We start from the raw sequence: 21933 nt of genomic DNA on the forward strand, positions 1-21933 counted from the left end.
TATATAAACTATATAACTATATATATAAATATATATATTAATATATATAGTTTATATATATAAATATATATATATATATATATATATAGTGTATGTAATCTCCAAGTAGATGATAGATACTTGAGTGCAAAAAGTGATAGAGGATGGGGTGGGGGTGCTTTTGGAATATGCTTCCAAAATAGGTGTTTGGAAGGTGAGTAGGAGTTGGCTGGGGTGTTATGGGTGGGGAAGCAGAGGAACAGCCATTCCTGAAAGCCTTGTGCATCATTCACAAAGGCATGGCAACATGAACAGGCTGGTTAAGGAAGGAGGTGTCTTTTGACATGACTGAAGCATAGATTTTGGGAGCTGGAAGCACAGGGATAGAGACAAGGGTAAAAGTTGGGTAGTTGTTGCAAAGAGTGTGGTCCCATATTCAGATTTGGACTTCTTCTTATAGGCTTTGGAGGATCATCAGGGATTTATAAGCCAGAGCACAATGACATTTGTGGTTTGGGGAAAAAGCTAGCAGGAGGATTGAAGGGGAAAGTTGGTGGGAGAAGTTTTCAGAAGTAAACTTGATAGGATTCTTTCACCCATTGTATGGGAGAAGGTGAGGGGAAGGGAGGAGGTGAAAAATGGCTACAGTCTCTCAAGAACCTGGGAATAACAGGATTGCAGGAGGAATCTGAATGGGGAGGAGAAGGTAAAGAGTCCGTGCTTGGCTGTAACTTGTTCAGTACAGCTGTGGGATGTAGAGATAGAGAGATGCCCAGTGTACAAGTGGAATATGAATCTGGACCTCAGGAAGGAAGCTTGTTGGAAATGGAGACCCAGAGACTTGAGTCATATTGGTGATGCCTGAAGCCATGGAAATGGGTAAGATCTCTGTAGGGCTGAGAACTGGTGTTCCCATATTCCTAAGTATTTATCAATAATTGAGATATATTTATATTCCTTGGTTTTAGTTTGATTTCCAGTTTTCACTACCCACTCTTGGAAAGTTGTTCAAGAAGTACATTTGAGCTAGTTCTAAATCAAATTCCAGCATTTTCCCATCCCCCTGGCTTTCTGGTGGGCATATGTTCTAGCTTAAGTGTAAGGCAGTGGACTATTATTTAGTGATTTAGAGAACTCTTCAGGTGTTTGTTTGACATTTGTCAGGCTTTAAATTAAAATTCATGTTTCAGGCTCCTTATGTCGCTCTGAGAATTAATAATAAAAGCTACTCATCATGCATTGAGCACTTACTATGTGACACACCCTTGGTTAAGTGCTTTTCCTACATGATCTTGTGTAACCCTTACAACAGTCTACTCTGTGACATGAGGTACCTCTGCTGCTCTTACCCCATGTTACAAGTGAGGAGATGGAGGCTTTTAAGAGCAGCATTAGGTACCTTGTGTGAGCTTACTTGTCCAATAATGGCACTGCTGAGATTCCACTCCAGGCGAACATTGCTGCCAAACACTGCTTCTAAACCCTGCCCACTTGCCACCTCTTCTAGAAGACACTTTTAATCTGGAGCATTAAAAGAGTGCTATTGGATAAGGAATACAAAAGTTTATTTATGGAATCCAACCTCTTGCCTTTACTCAGATCATCAAACATACTTATAGTACAAATAAAGTTTAAATATCAGTTGTTTGCTTTAATGTTGGCTATATTAAATAGTTCACTAATCAGACACTCATTTTCTGACATCATTGTCAATCATATCAGTCTTGTGTGATCTTTGTCAAAGATTAAAATACTTTCATGGATTTATCTGGAAGCATCCAAGACGCAAATATTTGTAATAACTTTGATCTTGCCTCAGAATCCTACCAGGGTAGCTTGCTAAGCCCCATATGCAGGGGGTAGTGTGGTGTAGTAGGTCCAACTGGAGCATTGAGAGCCAGGCAGACTGGAGTTTTAGCCCCGATGACCCTGCTTGCTAACTTCCAGCTTCAGTGTTCTCATTTGTAAAACTATGGTAATAATATAGGGTTGATGTGAGGTTGCATGCAAATAAAACATTTACCATTGTAATTGACACATAGTATGTGGTCACCTACTGAAGACTTGAAAGGAAATACCTGCATAACATTTTGGAATCTTAGGATCTTAAGTTTACAAAAAAATGAGGAAACTCCATTCATTCATTCATTCATTCATTCAAGCCCGTTGCATGTGGAGCTTTGAGTTGGTTACTGGGAACATAAAAATGAACAAGGTATAAAAGAAGACACAGTCCCAGCTTCCAGCTGCTCAGACTCTAGACACTACTTAATCCATGCTTTAAAGTTCACTATAGATTTCCTGGAAGACAGTCATCATTTTAAATAAGGTGTGGCAAGTCACATTTGAAGTTTATAAATGGCACACACAAGAGAGAAGAATCTGTCAGAGAATTTATGGTCCTTGAAGTGTCCTTGGAGTGACAGTCTCCTGACCCTGAAGAAGGGTTATATTTGGTGTCAACAGTAGACCCCATTACCCTCTTGTCACACCATAGTCCTAGAGACCAAGGGCACCTTGTTTAATTGCCAGGCAAAGATGTTTCCAAAGGAAAAACATCACATGACTTAGAGAGGCAGTCTCAGAACAGGAAGCAAGATGGAGGAGGGCAAACAGCCCAGGAAGAAGGCTCAAGATAGGTAGTTTAGAGTAACACTGAAGAGTACACACTTTAGCATGAGGCAGCGCTCAGGGTTCACATCCTTGGACAGTTGCTTGAATCCTTCCAGCCTGATTTCTCATATCTTAAATATTTTAATATTTAGTTTCTAAGTTGTTGTGACAGTATTATTTCAAGTGTCTTTGAATCTTTATTTATTTTCAGAGAGAGCACACATGTGTGTGCTTGAGCATGGGACAGAGGGCAGGAAGAGAGAGAGAGAGAGAGAGAGAGAGAGAGAGAGAGAGAAAGGATCCCAGGCAGGCTCCATGATACCAGCCCAGAGCCTGATGAGGGGCTTGATCCCATGAACCATGAGATCCTGAGCCAAAATCGAGCGTCAGATGCTTAAACTTAACCAACCTTAACCCAACAAACCAGGCACCCTTCAAGTGCCTTTAAATAGCAGGTTCTAGTACCTGATACTGTTTAGTATCATCATCATCATCATCATCATCATCATCATCTCCAAGTTACAAACGGTAACTCACTTTCCATATTTGCTTTGAATACTTTTCAGGATTGTTGTGGAAGGTAAAATCTAGATGCATATGGAATGCATAAATGATGTGACTCTATGGAATTAATTTATGTCACTATCAGATGTAATCTTTGCCCCTTTTTCCATGACAAAGTAGAGCAGTTAACTAGGACTGTATAGAACTAGATAAAGCAGAGTGAAAGAAAAAGCAGGTCTGTGTTCTCCAGGAGCCACCCATGTCCATGCTCTTTCCTTTTTCTTGCCAGGCACTTTCTCTTTAAAACTTCTTCGGGAAGCACACCCCTGTTTAGCAGCTCTTCTCCGGGATACCCTTTGACCTCAGGAACCGTTTACACGCCACCACCCCGCCTGCTGCCCCGGAATACCTTCTCCAGGAAGGCCTTCAAGCTGAAGAAGCCCTCCAAATACTGCAGCTGGAAATGTGCCGCCCTGTCCGCCATCGCTGCAGCCCTCCTTTTGGCGATTCTGCTGGCATACTTCATAGGTAAGTCAAGGCAGCCCGCTCCATGACCCTGGCCATGAGGAGGTGGGGCAGAGATTGTGGGCTTATGAATGGAGAAGCCCTCTGTTGTCTGTACAGTTTGCTTATTGGCTCCTGAAAGACGTGAAAATGAATGAGGGATGGGAGTGCTTTTTCTCTCCTGAAATGTATTTAAATCTGATGAGTTTCTTTCTCAAGACTCTAATTAACATTTATCAGATGAATTAAGCATGCCTGCTGTATTCTTTCTTGGACATGAGCTGAAAATTGTTGTTCCTGTGAACCCATCCCTCTTTCCTGAAGTAGTCTTCTAGTGTCTTCCATCACTGGATTTTAACCCAGGTCTGTGCTCTAAAATTCATGCAACATGGGTTAATTTCAGCCAAAAACTGAATCGAATAATAGTAACCAGCATGTCTGGGAACATCTTGATTCAAAGGAAAGTTAAATTGCTAGCTTATTTTCAGAGGTGTGGAACAGAAACAGGATTGAGAGGTCAGAGCATCCAACCAGGTCTTTGTGTGGAATCAAGTCACCTAGGCACAGTGGATGTTGCCCACATCCTTTCCTTTGCTTGTGTCCTTTTAGTCTCAACCTGAATTGCACCACATTCATGAGTGAGGTTCATCTCACATGCCAACCTTGCTTCTGGGAACTCAGGATATAACTTAGGGTAGCAGGTTGGTGAAGTTGCAGTGGTATTTTTCTTCCTATGCCAGGCATATTGGTTTGCATCCATGGGGTGTAGCCTTGTAACTGCAGGAAGCAGCAGGTGCCAAGAGCTGAGGGGCAGAGTGCCATGTGCATATGAGCACCCTGGTCTGGACACAAAGCTTGCTCACAGCTCCTGGCCTCAGCAAAGAGCCCTGGTGCTGCTGCTCTGTCAACTGAGCTTGCCAATGCAGATCTCCTGGCCCAGGCAGAGGCCCCGTGATGTTTGATAAAGTTTATTTGAAACACTTGATGGCTCTGGCTTAGTTTCAGGGCAGCCATGACAGGCTTCCCCAATTTGGGGCTCTGCCATGTTGCAAAACAAACCTATAAAACACCAGCAGAAAGAGGCTGACTCCAAAATTCTTATCAACACTTAGGCTGAAACTCCTCTCATTTAAGAGAGGGGGGTAAAAAAGCAACCCTGATTATTCTGACTTTGTCCCTTGTCCTTCAGCAGTGAACACTTCCTTCATCATCAGGCAGCCAGCTTGGTGCCTGCCAGAGAAGGAATTGGTCCAGGACTTCCCAGACCATTCTACCCAAGCTTACCTGATGGTAAAGGAGGTTGACTACACAGCCCCAGTGATCTGGGGCTCTGCCCAATGCCATTACAAGCCAAAAATTGATGTGAAGTTTTCACTCTCTCCCATAATATTGCTATGCTCACCTTAATGTAGAAATATAAGTTTTTACATTCTTTTCCTGTTGTGTCTCCTGGGAATGACCTCCAAAACTGAGAAAATTGACACTCTGGGGAAAGGCACCATGTTTATCTGGAACTTTGCAGAATCCTCGATGCTGTAAACCCCAGCTCCACATGGGGACTGAGGTCTGACACCCATATACTCCTAATTTAAAGTCATGCCTGCTTCTCACTTGCGCTCGCTGAAGGATGGAGTCATGGATTGACAAGGGAGGGGAAAAGGCATCTGTTGCACTCTCAATCACTTGAGTAGAATCTTTTGTGTTGTTAGAAGTAGTTTTGTGTACTTCCCCAGCTAACTGTTCAGGGAGGCTTGGTAGAAACAAATTGAATTGCCTTCAGGGTCTTTGCATGATTTGGCTTTGTGTCAGGAACTGAAAAAAGGGTCCATGAGCTCACTTCTCAGGCTTAATGTTCTGCTAAGCCTGTGGGCACCATGGGGAGCCCAGATACAGAAATTGAGGCACTGCTCACCTCTGCCAATACCATCCCCAGTGTACCTCCTACTCCACTTGCCAGAGAGAGATAGATGGCTATTCCCTGATGTATTGAGCTTGATGGTTAAAATATAATAGCTTTCTGTAGGGCGATTACATAAATGGGAAACCATATAGTGAGAGTTTAATGTTTTAATTGGGTGTGTATCTTGTAAATGATGGATTAGGAAACATATTTATCCTCAGTCTGGAGGCTACTAGAAGCTGGACCTGAGCATCTTAGGATAGTTTATTAGATTATAATCCATCATTTTCTATTATGTATGCTTTAGGTAAGATTATGCTTTAACCCTGGAGTATTAAAGAACACATTATGACTCAAAAATAAATAATGGAAGGGGCCAGTTTTCCCAGCAGTAATGCTGGTGAGTGTGGAGCCATAGGGCTACTCTCCCAGAGGTGACAGCAGATCTGCAAGCACCATGAAGGGGTCAAGGTTTTGAGTGCTGATCTTGACCTAGTGATTCATTTCTCCTTTGCCTTGACAAAGTTGTTTTCCTTCTGAGTCTTGGTTTCCCAAGTAAATTCTGGAAGCATGATGGATATTTACATGCAGAAACTCCAAAGTATGGTGAGGATTAATTAATGTGTATAAATCACTTTGAAGATGAAAAGCAGTATATTATTAATTACAGAGCTGCAGGGGCATAAACAGTACATTACAAACACAGAGAAAAGTGCTGTTGGGAGCAACAAGTGATTGTGCCCACCAAGAAAACAAGCCATCAGGGAAAGACAGAAGGGCAACGTAAAAATCAAAGCCTTCCTGTTAGGGGAGACCAGAGTTTTTAAGACCTGAGTCCATTCTGGTTCATACATGACTCCATGTTCCACTAGAACATTATAAGTCCTGAAATTAAGCATCAGCCCCAAGATATTTATGGACAGGCACTGGGTTCAGGCCTGCCAGGAGCTGTGACAAATAGATCAAATTATCTTCCTTTCATGTTCAAACCTGTGGAGAGAAGACTCCAAAAATGAGCAATCTGGAATAGCTCAGCCCCATGACAAGTTCTTCTTTACATCCAGTATGAGGGTGAGTGTGAAAGCAGAATAAGGTCAACTCTTGTGCATATTGGAAGTGTGGGCCTTTACCAACTCAGGATAGATTCCCCCTTTCCTACTGACACAACTGGAGCCAACGATCTTTTATGATGTACTTTCCATAAGATTCTTCCTATGCCAGATTCTCCCAGTGTACATAACATCCTGGAATAAATTACTTTGAGAAGCTGCATGAACCACAAGGGGACCATTTTGTGCATCACTCAGGCCCTAGCCCATGTGGTTCCTAGGGAGTAGTGGCTATGAAATACAGAAGAGCTTCCCTCTCAGGAAGTTGTCTTCTATCCTCAGGCATGTCAAGTGCTTTCATTGCCTGCAACACCAGAAATCCCTCGAGATCCCTAAGTTTCTGGATCATGTAACTAATGTAGAGTTTCTCACCTGTTTTATGTCAACTGTACTGTTTTTATCCTCTTAGTATACATAACAATAACTGATTGGAAACTTCTATTTGCTCAGAACTGCAAGCCTTTACATTTAAAGCATTTTTTCCGTAATTATTACATTTGAACCATACCCACAGCCCCAACATCCACTCTAGCAGAAAATAAAATTGGCAGATTACAATCATTTCACAAGAGTTGATGCTGAGGCCCAGAGAGCCTGCCATCACATGGCTGGTTAGTTATAAGGGTAAAAGTCTAGGTCCTTAGTCTCCTGATTAGTCCCCTAATGATTTCCAAATATCACATAAGACCTAAATCATCCCTTTTGTAGCATCAACTCCCTGTATCTGATTTTGCCTTCATTAATAAGGGAGAATAATTCAGCTCTTTCCTTCCCAAGCCATCTTCTGATGATTCCTGAAGTGGAGAGAAACTATATCTCTTCCTCCGTCTTTTAACCTGTCTTTTTGTGTCTGTTTTCACAAACCTCTTCTGTTATAGCGGTCAACAGATATTTTCTGTCAAGAGCCAGATAGCAGATCTTTTTTGGTTTTGTGGGTCGTGAAGTCTGTGTCACAGTTGCTCTACTCTGCTGTTGTATGGCAGAAGCAGCCGTACACGTGTGTAAGCAAACGGGCAGGGCTGTGTTCCAGGAGACTTTACTTATGGACACGGAAATTTGCATTTCATGTACTTTCCATGTGTCATGAAATATTATTCTTTTTATATTTTTAAGGCTATTTAAAATGTAAAACTAGTCCTTAGCTCATGTGCTGTTGTTAAAAACATACAAACAAACAGGTGGCAGACTGGATTTGGCCCCCAGGCCATGGTTTGCCAGCCCCTCTTTGATTACATTACTCTTCTTTTCCTAAAAATACCTTTTCGGAGTGTTTCCATTTTTACAGAAAGAAAACATTTGCTTTCCAACTGGCCGATTGTCCAACTACTCATCCACTATAAGTGCAGTGGGTAATTTTTTCTGATGCTGCCATCCCACTTCGTAATGAATAATTAGATCTGACTTCCTGATCCAAACCAAAAGGTAGAAAAAGCAAGCCACTTTTCTCTTTAAAACTTTGCAAAGGGTAAAAGTTTCCATCCTAATGGATGGCTTGAGATAGTGTTTCAACCCATGGGTAGAGTGTAATGACCTAAAAACTTTGCCACATACACACTTGTCTTCAACCTTCATTTACCCTAGGTTCCTCTGCAAAATCATGGCCTGTTTTTCAAGGTGACAAAGACCCTTTCTTATTTAAGGTTTTCCAACAGGTTGTAACAGTGCAGAGTCCCTGAATGACATCATTGCTTTCTTCTCCTAGGTTAAGGTCAAATAGATCCCGTTTCCTTAAAAGGCATTGAAGTTCTTACAGGCTACCCACATCAAGGAAGAAAGGTGCTTGTGATATATGACTTTACTGCTTAAATCAAGATAATCCTAGAAATTCTAAGATGAGAGTCAACACAACAGTTCACCATGACACAGGACTCAGACTGTCATCCCCAAGTTAAAGACAATACGCAATATATGCTGAGTTTCTGTCAAAAACTCTTCTTGTGGTTGGGAAGGGAAGGGGGTAAGAAAGATAAGAGCATTTATGTCATCCTAAATTAGTTTTTAGCTCTTCAGATCTCTGCCAAACCAAAATACATCTATATATTAGAAAGTCACCTTGTCTTTTTTCACTACAGTAATTCCTGCCAAATATGAAATACTATGTTTTAAGTAAGCTGCTCAACGCTCTGTCTTCTGCCACTCTCACTTTGATCTGGGAAGAACGCAGGCCATCAACATGTCAGGATGTTAAAAGTGTGGTAATTTGGGGGGCTTTCAGTTTCTTTTGAAAACAATGAGAGATTATTTTCTATGGAAACTAAAAGCCTACAATGTGTTTAAAGTTGCTACACTTGAAAAATGATATGTTGAGACTCAGGCTGATGAATCCTGTGTTCAGAGCTGCTATTTTGTGTATTCCCATCTCACTGAACAGAGCAGATTTGGGGAAAACAGAAAGAAAATGACAGAAAATGATGAGAAGCATACACTTACCTGGCATCCTTTGTGAGGATACAGCCTAGGAAAAATGTTGACCCTCTCATTCAGACTCACTGTTCTTTGATGATCCAGAGAGATGCTAATCCTTGACCTCTGTATGAATTCCAAATTGTGTATTTACCTCCCATTATATAAAGGGCAAAATGGTAGCGATTAAATCTGAACAATCCTGCAAGTAACATTTCCACCCACCTCCCCAGCCCCAGATGGTCAAAGCTTGTATTTAGTCCCACGGAGAAGGAAAAAAACTTCCCACAAATAAGTCAGGGGACCCAGCTATGTTATCAGTTCTGATGTTAGTAACAGACTTTTTATCTAATAGATATGCTAATGTGCTCTTAACCAGATAATAAAGTCCTGTCCCTGCTTACACACTGGTGAGTCTCTGGCAGTGGGGGCTGCCATTTCATAATTGTACTCTTAATTTCAGAGGATGTGTCAATTTATGGAAAGCAAATTAAGTCATTAGCTAGGTCTCTGGTCTCCGTCACCTAGCAGCCATGTGGCAACATGCATATCTCATGTGTGACATTCAGAAAAGTTCCTTTACTGAGGTGAGGTGCCTTGGCTTTCCTCCACAAGCCACCTGTCAGAAATCAAGGTAGCCAGCTGATACAGGGCTTTCCCACCCTGACAGGTAAGCTCCATGGATAAGGAAGAGGAAGCAACTTTTGGTCTTTATTTTGTAGACCCTCTTAATGCAAAACCAGGGAAGAGTGAGTAGTGCTACCACCCTGTGCCCCTCAAGGACCATGACAAGTAGACAGTGTTATCAGTATGATCTGCTGGCCTAAGACCTTGTGGCTCCACAGAGCATGTGTTGGGTGAATGAGAATGCAGTGTTCACCAACTGTCTTTGTGTCAACTCACCATTCAGGCCTTTGTCCTGAAATTTCTTTGTGACCATTATCTCTCTGGCAGTCAGCAATCAGTTCAGAAGCAGTAATGGGATGCGAAGCTATGACATTTTGTGTGTCTCTCCCACATGCTCTGTTTATTTGACTGCATCACTTAGGGTGGTCATCAAGCCCACAGACCCTTCACCTTCCACAGGAAGCTTTTAAATTCTTCATTTCCTAAGCTTTGCATGTGTTTGTTTATATTTACATGTTTCATGATTTAGAATTCTGGATATAGCTTCTGTTGTACTGTAAATAAGTATTGTTTCGTTCTACGTTTTACCTGTAATACAATTGCAGGCGTTCTTGCCATGTTAATTAGAAAAGTACTACCTTGATGTGATGGAAATCACATGAATGGGCTTTGGTCTCAGGGAAGCCTGGGTTCAAATTCTGATGTGTATACTTAAAAGCTTTGTGACTTGGGCTTGCCGCTTAATCTCCCTATCCTATAGTTTCCTTATCCAAAACAGTGGGATAATTCCTGCCTTGTAAAGATACTTCAGGTGTTCACTAATATTATATATGTATTCAACTTTTCTTCAAATGCAATGTCATCAGGTATGAGCAATGTCGTTTTTGTATGTATCCCCTAAGTACTGTGACAAGTACTTAGCATTTATAATTTTTATTATGTAGTTTTGGAAAGAGGTAGGCACAGACCACCTGGAATGACATACAACTCTATGAATAGATAGGTCTATAGTCAGACCAGCAAACCATTGTCTGCTTGGCCAGCCATGACTGTAAGAAAACACCAGTTGTAAAATGCATTCTGGTTTCAGAGATAGGAAAATGTGAACACATCTGTGTTTTAGAATCAGTGAAATGTGGTGGCACCTGACACACAGTAGAAGCTCAACTAAACAGTTATTACGATTATCGTATTGGCTCCCACACTCCTAGACAAGGTCCATTGAAAAGCATAAAACCAGGCTCTTGGATCACTGTATCCCCAACAATGCCTAACACCTTGTAAGCATAAATAAATATTTATTTAATTAATAAATGCTGATTAGAGTTAGGGCTAAGTTGGACCATTAATGGACAGCGTTATCAAGTGCCCGAAATCCCTGATCCCTGGTTTTACTTGTTCCCCCATGTAAAGGGAAGTTTCTGGTTCCCTGAAAGGGAAGTTTCTGGTTCCCCCATGTAAAGGGAAGTTTCTGGTAAAGGGAACGGAATTGCCTCCGTTCCCAAGCATTTCCAAGTTATAAAGCATTTAGGCAAAGGAACAGTTAGGGGGGTTGTGTAAGCACCACATTTAAGCCCTCTAGCCGGAATCTGTGATTCCCTGAAATCAAGAGAGCTGGATGAGTGAAACTGGGAAGTGTTTGTGTCTGGCATACAGCCACCATTTGGCACTCATTTTACAAAAGTGTGGCAGAATTTAGTTGGAGTTCAAGGTGAAAAAGCAAATAATGGCATAAATCTGAAAGTCTGTTGGCTGCTTCTCTGTAAATGAGGATGTGCTAAGAAATGAAGCAATTGCTACAAGGCACCAAATAGAGAAGAGGAATATTATATGGTGAATTAGGTCTGTGTACACAAGCCATACAGAATGTTTTGTGCTGAAATGCCCGACTTAGCTGTGCAGGCTCATATGACAGAAATTTGACCCCAAAGCGAACTTTTAGAACATTCATAGTTTTCTTAAGGTCACCTTAAATCATACTTCCTGTGTCCTTCACTGAAAATTCCTTTCTAGAAAATCCACATTTTGGTTGTTAAGAATAGACATGCAGAATTGTTGTCTGAGCCCTTTACTCATCAAATAAATCATTTATTAAATTGATGTCTCATATTAAGATCCTCTGTGTTAGGAGAGCAAATGGTCCATCAACTACATTAGCATATTTAATATTACCATAAATATGGTAATATTTTTGGCATAATGCATTGCATGTTCCACTAATTTCATTTTTTATTATCAACTCCTAGCCTTAAATATGTAAATATCAGAATGTCTCAGGAAATATAGCAGTCCTAAACTATGTGTTGATAAGAAAAGAGTTTTGCTGAAGAGAATATTGTCCTCCTTTCTTGGAAAGAAAGATTTATATGATACATAATAAGTATCATCTTTCAAAGGCTTTTTTCCCTAGTAAACCAAAGCTTCAGAGAAGGGAGGATCAGATTTGCCTCCAATCTTTGCCTTTCTTTCGTCATGACTTGTGTTCACAGCTGTTAGGGAAGGCCCTTCCCTTGGGACGGGTTTTCAGTGGAGTTAGGTCATGTGGAAAGATGTGTACACACACGTTTGGCCCTCCCCTAGGGACTCTGATCTTTATAAAAGAAAGGTATGTTGCCTTGCTTTTGCCTTTGCCGTCATGATGCAATCCTATCCGTAGGCTTACTTCTATTACACCATGAGTGTTTTAGAGTCACGTTAATGAAGTTTAGATTAGACTTGCTTATATGCCAAAGGGAAAGGTAAGTGGCAGTCTATCAAGTGCATTCTGTTCTTTGGGCCATGCTAAACAAGACGACATCTTTCAAAGAAGTTCGGTATGCCTTTGAATTAGAAGCATTGTTGAAACTGGTTTTAAGGCTACCTTATGCCCAAAGTTTACAAATATAGACTTCTAGGGCATTCGCTGAATTAGAGTTCATGTGCTTAAACTTCCCTTTAAGTTTCTTCTTTTTTATTTTGAGAGAGACAGAGAAAGTGCAAGCATGGAGGGGCACAGAGAGAGAATCCCACGATCTGTGATATCATGACCTGAGCTGCAGTCACTTAGTTGGGCACTTAACTGACTGAGCCACCTAGACTCCCCTTAAACCTTCTTTTAATAACATTTGTATACTTCCTTGAGAAAGGTGTCTCTTCTCTTGAGAGAATTGTAGGTTAAAGACTTTTTTCCCATGAAAAATCTTCTCGCAACTTTGTATATGAGTTTTATGTATTATTTTTATTAATTTAAAATGTATTAAATTTATTATATTAAGTTCATGTTTTTCCATTGCACCAAAAATTTTGTTTAGGCAAAGGATTGGCTGTTCACATTGTTTGCTGGGATCTGCTGACCAGCCTCTGAATCTAGGACATTTTTACTTGAAAAATTTCCCTAGACCTAGAGTCTGATAAGCAACCCCATAAAATAGTACACTTAATAGGAAAGCTGAGGGACACCTGGGTGGCTCAGTCAGTTGAGTGTCCAGCTTTGGCTCAGGTCGTGATCTCATGGTTCGTGAGTTCAAGCCCCATCGTCAGGCTCTGTGCTGATAGCTCAGAGCCTGGAGCTTCCTTCGGATTCTGTGTCTCCCTTTCTCTCTGTTCCTCCCTTGCTCGCACTCTTGTGTCTGTCTCTCTCTCTCTCTCTCTCTCTCTCTCTCTCTCTCTCAAAAGTGAAGATTTAAAAAAAATTTTTTTAATAGGAAAGCTGAGAAAGCCTGGACAAGTTATGGTTTGCATAAATGACGTGCGCCATGATGTTAAGACATTTGAGCTTCATTTTTCCCAGATCCATCAGGCAATAGAAGCTTTTATACTAAAAAGGTTTTTATTAACTTATCATTATAACAAATGGTCAGCCATCCTTCTTTCTCCTTAGAAATGTGAAGTGGTCTAAACATTACACAGTAAGAAATTGTAGAGTCTTGTGCCCATTTTTATTCAGTCTGTTTTTGTCCAATGAAGGCATTGTCTCCTCTTGAATTTACTTTAAAAACCATAAACCTTCTCAAAAAAAGAAGCTGGCCTGTGATTAGCTTACATTTCTCAGGACCATAGCAGTGAAGGGTAAAAATCCAAAGAAAGGAGAATACATACCAAAAAAGAGTGGGATGAAGTTAAGACAAGAAGTAAGGAAAAGACACTAGAAGCTATGAACACAGTGATTAGAAACACTAACAAGGATTGCAGGCTGTGAGATACCATATGCTAAGCAAGATAAAACATGGAACAATTAGAAGACAAGGATGGGGGAAAGGTGACACCCAGCACATCAAATGACATGTAATCTTCTGCATGATTTCTTGAACCAATAAGTCCAACCAAGGTAATGAGATGAAAAGCAATCCTTGAGAATTGCTTGGAGGTGTTGTTTCACCCCCTCATCTCACATCATTAAACTTTCTGTTCCCTCATGAACTACTTAGATAAATAACAGTGGACAGCTCAACATTTATCCAAATAAACCAGAAAGCCACCATGATAAAGGAAATTGAATTTATAGACACAGCAGGCTCTTGCCTAATAGATGAGAGTCATGTGTCTAATGTTGAACATCAATCTATATTTCAAATACGTTGTATGAAGAGGGGGCAGTAAAAACACCCCCTACAAAATCATTTCTCACTAAGGTTAGTTTATCTTGTGTTGTGTCTAATTGATACCCATGTAATTCCGCTACAGTCTTTGCTACTACAAATGATGTAAGAGATGGAAAGAGTGTGGCTGTTGGCTCCCAGGGGAGCGCTGAAAGTTGGGCTTAGAAAAATCACCTTTGTCTTCAGATGTGTTGTCTTTAGAATGACCCTTGAAGCCAGAAAGCAAGCATATTTGTTTTTTAATCAGGTGAGGGCATTCTCAAAAATCTTCTCTTCAGTCTTGATCAGGAATGGACATGATGGAGAATTATTTTATACTAGATCCTTTCCCTGACTTATTTTGCCTATTTTCATGGTGTAAAGGAAGGTCCAGCAGGAATATCTGAGCTGACATTACACTTTTAGCTCCTAGTCGAATTCAATGTATTTATGAACTTGTAACATTTAGGAAGGTTTCCAAATTCCTACATGGGCATATCTTGGTCTAGGATAGGACACAGGTATGTTCAGGCTGGTAGCAACTCATTACTCAGCCAAATCTGGATTGGTGGGGGTGGGGGTCGGGGGGCTGGGAAAGAGAAGGGAAAGAAGGCAAGTCCCTCTCCATTTGGCATGTGTATGAGTGTGGCCCCCCACACCACTCCTCCCACAGATCGTGCCCCAAAAGTTCTGGTCAGAAAAAGTTTTCAATATGTGCACATCTTAATGAAATGTTTTGACAGCTACATTTAATCTGACTTGAAGGAAACCAGCTTTGGATCCTGCTTCCAGTGGTTTCATCTTTCACAATGTTTGTTTGCATTCACAGAGATGTGGATGTCACTGCTCCTTCCCCTCCTGTCCCCTATTGTCTACGTTCTACCTTTAAGTATCCTTGGAGCAAGTCCAGATTTATTAAAATTAATATACATACATTACAGTTCACTTAATTTTAGACTTTTAAAAAATGTGCTGGTATGCTGACTGCAACTTTATCCCACCTCTTGTCTACCCTACCCCCACCTCTGCAGCTTGACTCTTTAGATGGGGGTGGTCAGGGCAAAAGGGCTACCCAAGGGCTTATGGTCTTGGCCCTGTCTGGGAGAAAATATCTCTATTTCTTTTGTAGGGAGGTGGATGCTGATTGCATGGTATTTTATTCTTCTCTTCAAAACTGACAGGAATTAAGCCTTTGGAAAGGTTAGCTGACCCAGCAGTGCTATCTGTATTGTAGTGAAATACCAATGGCTTGTTTTAATGTCAGAAGCAAATTGGAGAGTGGACCCGACTGAAATATCTGTGACTAAATTTGTCCTGAAGGAAGAAAAAGAATTGTCTCTCACGTTCGCATGACTAAGGAGTTTATTAAACAAGAGCTTGTGTACCCCACCCAGGGAGAATGCTGTCAAAACATGAAGAAAAAAGATAGAGATCACATGAAAGCCGAGTCTGAACTCTTCTCATAATTGCATGTCTGAGTACTTTTGCTAATTTGCCACACCCTTTGTAATTCTTTCTTCATCACAACACTACTGCTGCCTCACCCCTGACCAAAAACTTTACTGTGCCTGTGTCTCCGACAGTAGCATGAAACAAAACAAACAAACAAAAAAAAAACCCAAAACCTGGCTCCTTGAGAAGATACCCGGAGTGGATTGAATTGGTTCTTGGCTTGTCACCACACCCTTCAAAACCCAACAACCAGGTTGCATATACAACAGGGTTTCCTTCAAGGGGCTGGTCTGAAATCTCTGCCAGTGGAAATGTAGAGAAGGACTCCAGACCTGAAAAGGAACAAAGTGTGAATTGCAAAAAAGAAAAAAAAAATTGAAAGGATTCTTGACATTGTGCACATGCTATCAAATTTTGGCTGATTTTAATTCATATAGATAGGCCAAGTAGAGTGTAGGGGCTAATGTCAAGAAGATTTGTGTATGCCAAGGGGAAAACACATATTACGAGAAGAAGCAAGTGTGCAAAAGGGACAGAAAATCCAGGAAGGCATCCCTTTGCGTCACCGTGGTATATATGGTGTGTGTATTTTTTTCCTGGGGATATAAAGGGAGAAGGCGGCCAGATGAATAGCTAGAGAAAATTACAGTTTCCACTGGCTTCTATAGAACAGGAAGGAACCGCATGGTCACCATTGACCTAGTGAATAAACGGAAGTTCAGGCTTTGTGGTCAGCTCAGAAAATCCTCTGACTTAGATTAAGCCAGTTCTTATTTTTCTATTGGATGATGAGGCTACAGTTTTAGCTGATCTCTTCACAGCCCTGTCCCCAGCATCCTAAGAGACTCTACCCATTTATCTTCGAAAGCCAAAGAAAAGAGCCTGATGTGAGAGGAGGGAGTAAAGCTGGTGGCCCAGAAAAGATTACTCTGATGCTGAATGGAGAGAGACAAAATCTCTACCCCTGCACATGTGATCACGGTAGCATCCTGAGGTTCTAGCACACAAGGGGTGACTGGGGACTGTGGTATCTTGACGGAAGTTTTGCCACACATGCAGAAAGGTTCTCTGCGTAGAAAAGAATCTTGATGTGAGGCTTTAATGCCTTTGAAAGCGCATCAAGAGGAACACTGACATGCTTTCACTGGAGCCTTGGAATCCTAAAATAAATAATAGAAAAATTGTGATTTAAAATATAATTCCAAATACTAACTGGGCCCCGCTGCCTAGATGAGTAATAGGCTTCAATAAATGTGTGACAGGCACAAGGCTCTTCAGTATGAAGAGTAGTGAGGCCTCAGAAATAGAAATAGGTTTTTCATTACATGAGGGATTATGTTCAGCCTGACTGTGGAGCCTGTTCGCGGGGCCACAGCTGCATCTTCTGCCTGCAGACATATTAACAGGTAATGGTAAAGCAGGCCCGCACAGCCTGAAACAGCGATTTGTTTTAGGCAAGGGAGAAAGGTCGCTATCTCCTGCTTAAGTCAGGATTAGCATTGTTTACTACACACTTTCCCTTAAACTTCTATTCCTCTGTGCTAATGAGCTGCAATTTGAGTCAGGTTCCACCTGGGTGCCTGCTAAAATCTGCAGGGAAGCCAGGGGTGGAGAAGTAGGCATGGTTTTTGGGGTGGTGGTGGTTGCTGTCTTGTTTTGACCCACGTAAGCTCGTCAACACACGCAAGCATGCTTCTCTTTGAGGATCATACAAAGTTTTATCGTAATTTCAAGCAAACTCAGCGATTCATTTGAGGCTCTCCTAATACAGGAACTCAAAGTCAGCACATGCACACTCTGGGCCTCCCTTCTTTTCAGGACTGAGATTTGGGTCAGTGTCAAGAAACTGAATTGAGTCCACCCTCTTAGTGGCCAAGGAAACTATGGGGTCCTGGAAGATGAGTTTCAAGAGGAACTTGAGAAAGGTCTGGGCACTTGGCCATAGAAAGGCACTCATGATAAAAAGAGTTGATTTCAATTTGAGATAGGTTTTCTTTTACACATGTTATCAACACAAAATTCCTGGCCTTTGTGCCCTCTTGGTTCAAATAACGACTCGTTGAAACTTCATACTTCCGACATCATTGTTCACCTGGATCAGGAAACCTGATTTGTATCTATAATGGTTCCTCACTTTAGTGGCCAGCTGGGCATTGGAATAGTCCCCTGAAGAAAGTTCTGGATTTAGTTTGGCTAGGTTGCCATCTCAACCCTTACCAACTGCGTACTTTGGGGAAAGAAAATTTAATGTATTGAGCCTCGTTTTTCTTAACTGTAAGAAATGGTTAATAAATAACAGTTGTAATGATGATGATACCTTTTTCATAGACTTTCTATGTGACATTTAAAGTAGATATTGGTATCAATATTCGTGCTATCTGTGCATTCATTCAAAAGAAAAAGTATACAGATGCTAAGTTGCAATTTAGGATTTAGGCTATCAAAGTTCAGAGACTGGAGGAGTTGAGGATGACCCAGTGAACACATTTCCATGCTGACCTAGCCCTGGGAGGATGGAGATGAATTGAAGTAGGAATGAGTTGAGAAGCACTGCAGGCAGCAAGGAAGGGGAGAGGCCAGAATTAATAAGGCATGGGGCAGGGGAGATGAGGAGCTCAGCCAGTGAGGAGAAGGGTGCCCAGTGAAGAGCGGTGGAAAATAGGAGGTGAGATAGAGCAGAACCAGGTGATAGATGGCCTAGAAGGCTAGCAGAATATTTAACTTGGTTAGTTTGGCTATAAGAAGGTACTTAAAATTCATAAGCAGGAATGTAATATAAAATTATGACAAGCTGGGGTGTCTGGGTGGCTCAGTGGTTAAGCGTCTAACTTCGGCTCACGTCATGATCTCTCAGTTCATGAGTTTGAGCCCTGTGTCGGGCTCTGTGCTGACAGCTCAGATCCTGGAGCCTGCTTCAGATTCTGTGTCTCCTTCTCTCTCTCTGCCCCTCGACCACTCACGTTCTTTCTCTCTCAAAAATAAAACAAACATTAAAACATTTTTTTTAATTATGACATGCTATCATGATAGTTACCTAGTAGATGTTCCATAAATATTTACTTACTAATTGATTGAGGATTCAGGATAGATTGGGAAATGGGACAGAAGACAGGGAGACTTATCCATAGGTTCTGGCCATAATCAGTGGGTATGTGAATGGGTAGATTAGAGAGGAACATGGAAATAGGGAAACAGTAAATCTGTGAGAGCCTCCTTCCAAAGAAGAAAAGGCAGATTTATGATAGAATTTGTATAGTACTGACTGGAGATGAAGAAGACTGAAATATCTGATATACCCTTCAGGTTTCTAACCTGGATCTGTACACGAACATTGTCAAGAATGGTGTAACTTAAGAACTTAAAACTAACACCATCTTTAAATCACTGCACACTTTTCTAAAAGCATGGTTGGCCAAAACATTCTTTTATTGGCATGTAATTCTACCAGAATTGGCAAGGAGCTATTCTTTTTTTAATGTGCTCAGTAAATCTCTGTGCGGTTTCTTTATTAGGAGAGGGCCCTTTGATCCAGTAAAACCCATCAAGACCCCTTCTGAGACATTCACTTTGGATTTTGTATGAAAGTCTGTGGAGAAAAAGGAGAGCAGAATTGGGCTAAAACTAAACTCTAAAAGGCTAACCAACTGCCTCCATAACATTGCTCATATGTAGCGTAAATTTCATGAACCAAAAAAAGGCATCAGGAAATATGTGGCAATTCAGCATACCCATTTATAAATAGAAAAGCACGTTCCAGGACTTGAAGGCGCTCACCTAACAAATGCAGAATGTGGTCCTGGGAGTCTGTACCATTGCCCTTTTTGATTTGGGGCAATGAAGCTTACAAATAAAAATCTTCAAAGAAGAAAGTTGCCTTTTGATCAGCTGGTTAGAGGCAGGTTTGAAATTATGATAAATATGCTACATATTCACTGTATTAACAGGTTTAAACTCTAATGTATCTGCCTGTGTCTCTGAAAATGAGGCTGACTCACTGTACCCAGGCTGAAGAAGGGTCAGATGGATGAGTTTGGCTATGGGTTTATGGATCCAGGCAGAGAGGGCCAGACATCAGGGAATGTGCTTGCACCCTCCTCCCCTCTGCCCTCCCTCTGCACCATGCTGAAGTCTCCATTTCTTTTCAATGCTTTAACATCTGACTGAAGTGCATGAACTACCCTCTCAGACGCTAGGTGCCTAGAGTAAAGCATAAAACGGCATGATTACCTGGGGAATTTTAGAGTCAGCTTCCAAACTAACCAAGAGAGTTTAGGCCCCAAAGGTGTTACGTGAATTACTGAGTGGATGAGGTTCAATTTAGTAGATAATTATATCTCTGTACTTTCTTTTTGTCTTTATCCTACTTCTCACCTCTTCTGGTCTCCTTTCTGCTACAGGGTAGCAGGAGATAAGCCTCAGCCACAAAGCTGGACATCCCATTCCTATCCAGTTTTTGACCCTAAGCAATGGTGCAAAGGTCTTTAGGGACTCCTAAATCAGTAACCATTTTCCAAGCCCAGTTGGGTTAAGACACATGTCAGATCTCTGCCTTCTCCACTTCAGCCCACGACAGGAATATCATGATGGTCTCATAAACCCACCACTGAAGCCTTTGGAGTCCTCCTGCAGCTTCCCCAAGGAGGGAGATCAGGGATCAGATATCACATTTGCATGATGATTAAATGTGGGATGCATACCCAACAAGCCCATAGTTCAATCATAAATGGGGAGAATTACTTTAAATGGCACTCAAATTTAGTCGACTTATCAGCTGGTTAGAATAATCACAGGACAATAAGGCATTATTGTCTAAGAGCATTACTGTAGATGACAACTTTCTGAAAGCCTCTTTAAAATAGAAAGGAACCTGCTTTTAGGACTCAAAAATTGGTTGAGAGTTGTAAGACATCCAGGAGAAGTTTAAAGTGGAGTTGGGAACAGAGTGAACAGGCTCTTAACCATGGGTAAAATTGTAAGAGAACATCTTACACTATTCTTGCAAACCAACTTGTCATTTTTCAAGTGTATAATGAAATAATGTGTATGAATATTTTCATGCAGAACAGCCTTTCTTCCAAGTTTTGCCCTCTTCAGTGCTTCGTGGTACATACAACAGAGTCTTTTAGAACAGTGTTTTACAATCTCAAGACCAAGGGCTCCCAAAAAGATCCTGAGAGAAGTGTAAATGAATAGCAACTATCTCTAAGACTGCATTTTTATAAGTAAATGATGAAGAATAAGGATGTTCATGGGGAAGAACCCTTGAAAAATCATTAGGAAGAGTAGAGAATGAAAGTAAAATGCACATAATCCTATGCCAATTAGCAGATCTTTTATAGTCTGGGTGTGTGAGATGAGCTGAGGGTAAATAGTACTGCCTGTGTATGGGAGGAATGGCTTTCTGTATTCAAGTCAGGGTCGTGGCTAGAAAACAGGAATGAGGCTCCTTCTTGGGTTCCACTTCCTTTTTATAACTGCTCCCCCTATGATTTTTTTTTTTTTTAGCTTTAAAAGCGCTTTGTGTGAAAAGGATGGATTGGAACCCACTAGGTCTTTTTACAGAATGTCAAATATTTTACCCATTAAGAGACTCAATTTGAAAAGGTCCTTGGCACAGATTAATGAAATAGCCCAAATATTATTCCTCCTTGTTCTGCAGTCTCGATGGAGTAATAACTGGTCACCTGGACCTTTGCTCATTAATGAGGTGGTCAGGGCTCAAAGATGTGCACAATTTTTTTCTTTCTTCTTTTACTACTTTTTACACTGTGCGGGGTTATAGTGCATTGGGGACCACTTGCTTATCGACCCCAGTAACATTCACCCAGGGAGACTCTTTTTCACTCTTTTGCCCTTTGTTCTAACTCAGTGCACCTCCACCACATCCCTAGGAACATTTGACAGTGTCTAGAAGACATTTTTAGTTGTCATAGTTGGGGAACACTACTGGCATCTAGTAAGTAGGGGGCCAGAGATACTGATAAGCATCCTATAATGCATAGCACTGCCCCCCACAACGAAGAATCATCCAACCCAGAATGTCATTAGTGCCAAGACTGAGAAATCTTGTTATCCTTGATTTATAATTATGTCTTTAGGTATATATTTTTTCTTCTTTTACCACCAAAATGAAAATGAAGTCTCTGACCCCTGTATTGCCAAGTGTGGGTCAGCTTTGACTCTGTGTTGCTTATTCCTCTTGAGCCTGTTTTTTCATGCCCAAAGTCCTCAATCCCCTTCATGGAGGCAAGCTGTGGTGCTAAGTTCTGAAAAGTTATTTAACTAA

The 21933-nt window shown here is 41.1% G+C and overlaps 1 protein-coding gene across 19 annotated transcripts in view; it reads left to right on the forward strand.

The window, feature by feature from the left end:
- Positions 1-21933, forward strand: part of TENM2 (teneurin transmembrane protein 2) — a 1969530-nt gene that overhangs the window by 1693939 nt on the left and 253658 nt on the right. For all 19 annotated transcript variants that reach the window (XM_040444168.1, XM_040444170.1, XM_040444289.1 and 16 more), the window contains one exon: positions 3386-3624. In XM_040444168.1, coding sequence (XP_040300102.1) covers positions 3386-3624 — 239 coding nt within the window. The remainder of the gene's footprint in view (positions 1-3385; positions 3625-21933) is intronic.

Source organism: Herpailurus yagouaroundi, unplaced genomic scaffold, assembly GCF_014898765.1.
Source record: "Herpailurus yagouaroundi ecotype Mexico unplaced genomic scaffold, PumYag 29, whole genome shotgun sequence".
Classification (NCBI taxonomy): Eukaryota; Metazoa; Chordata; class Mammalia; order Carnivora; family Felidae; genus Herpailurus; species Herpailurus yagouaroundi.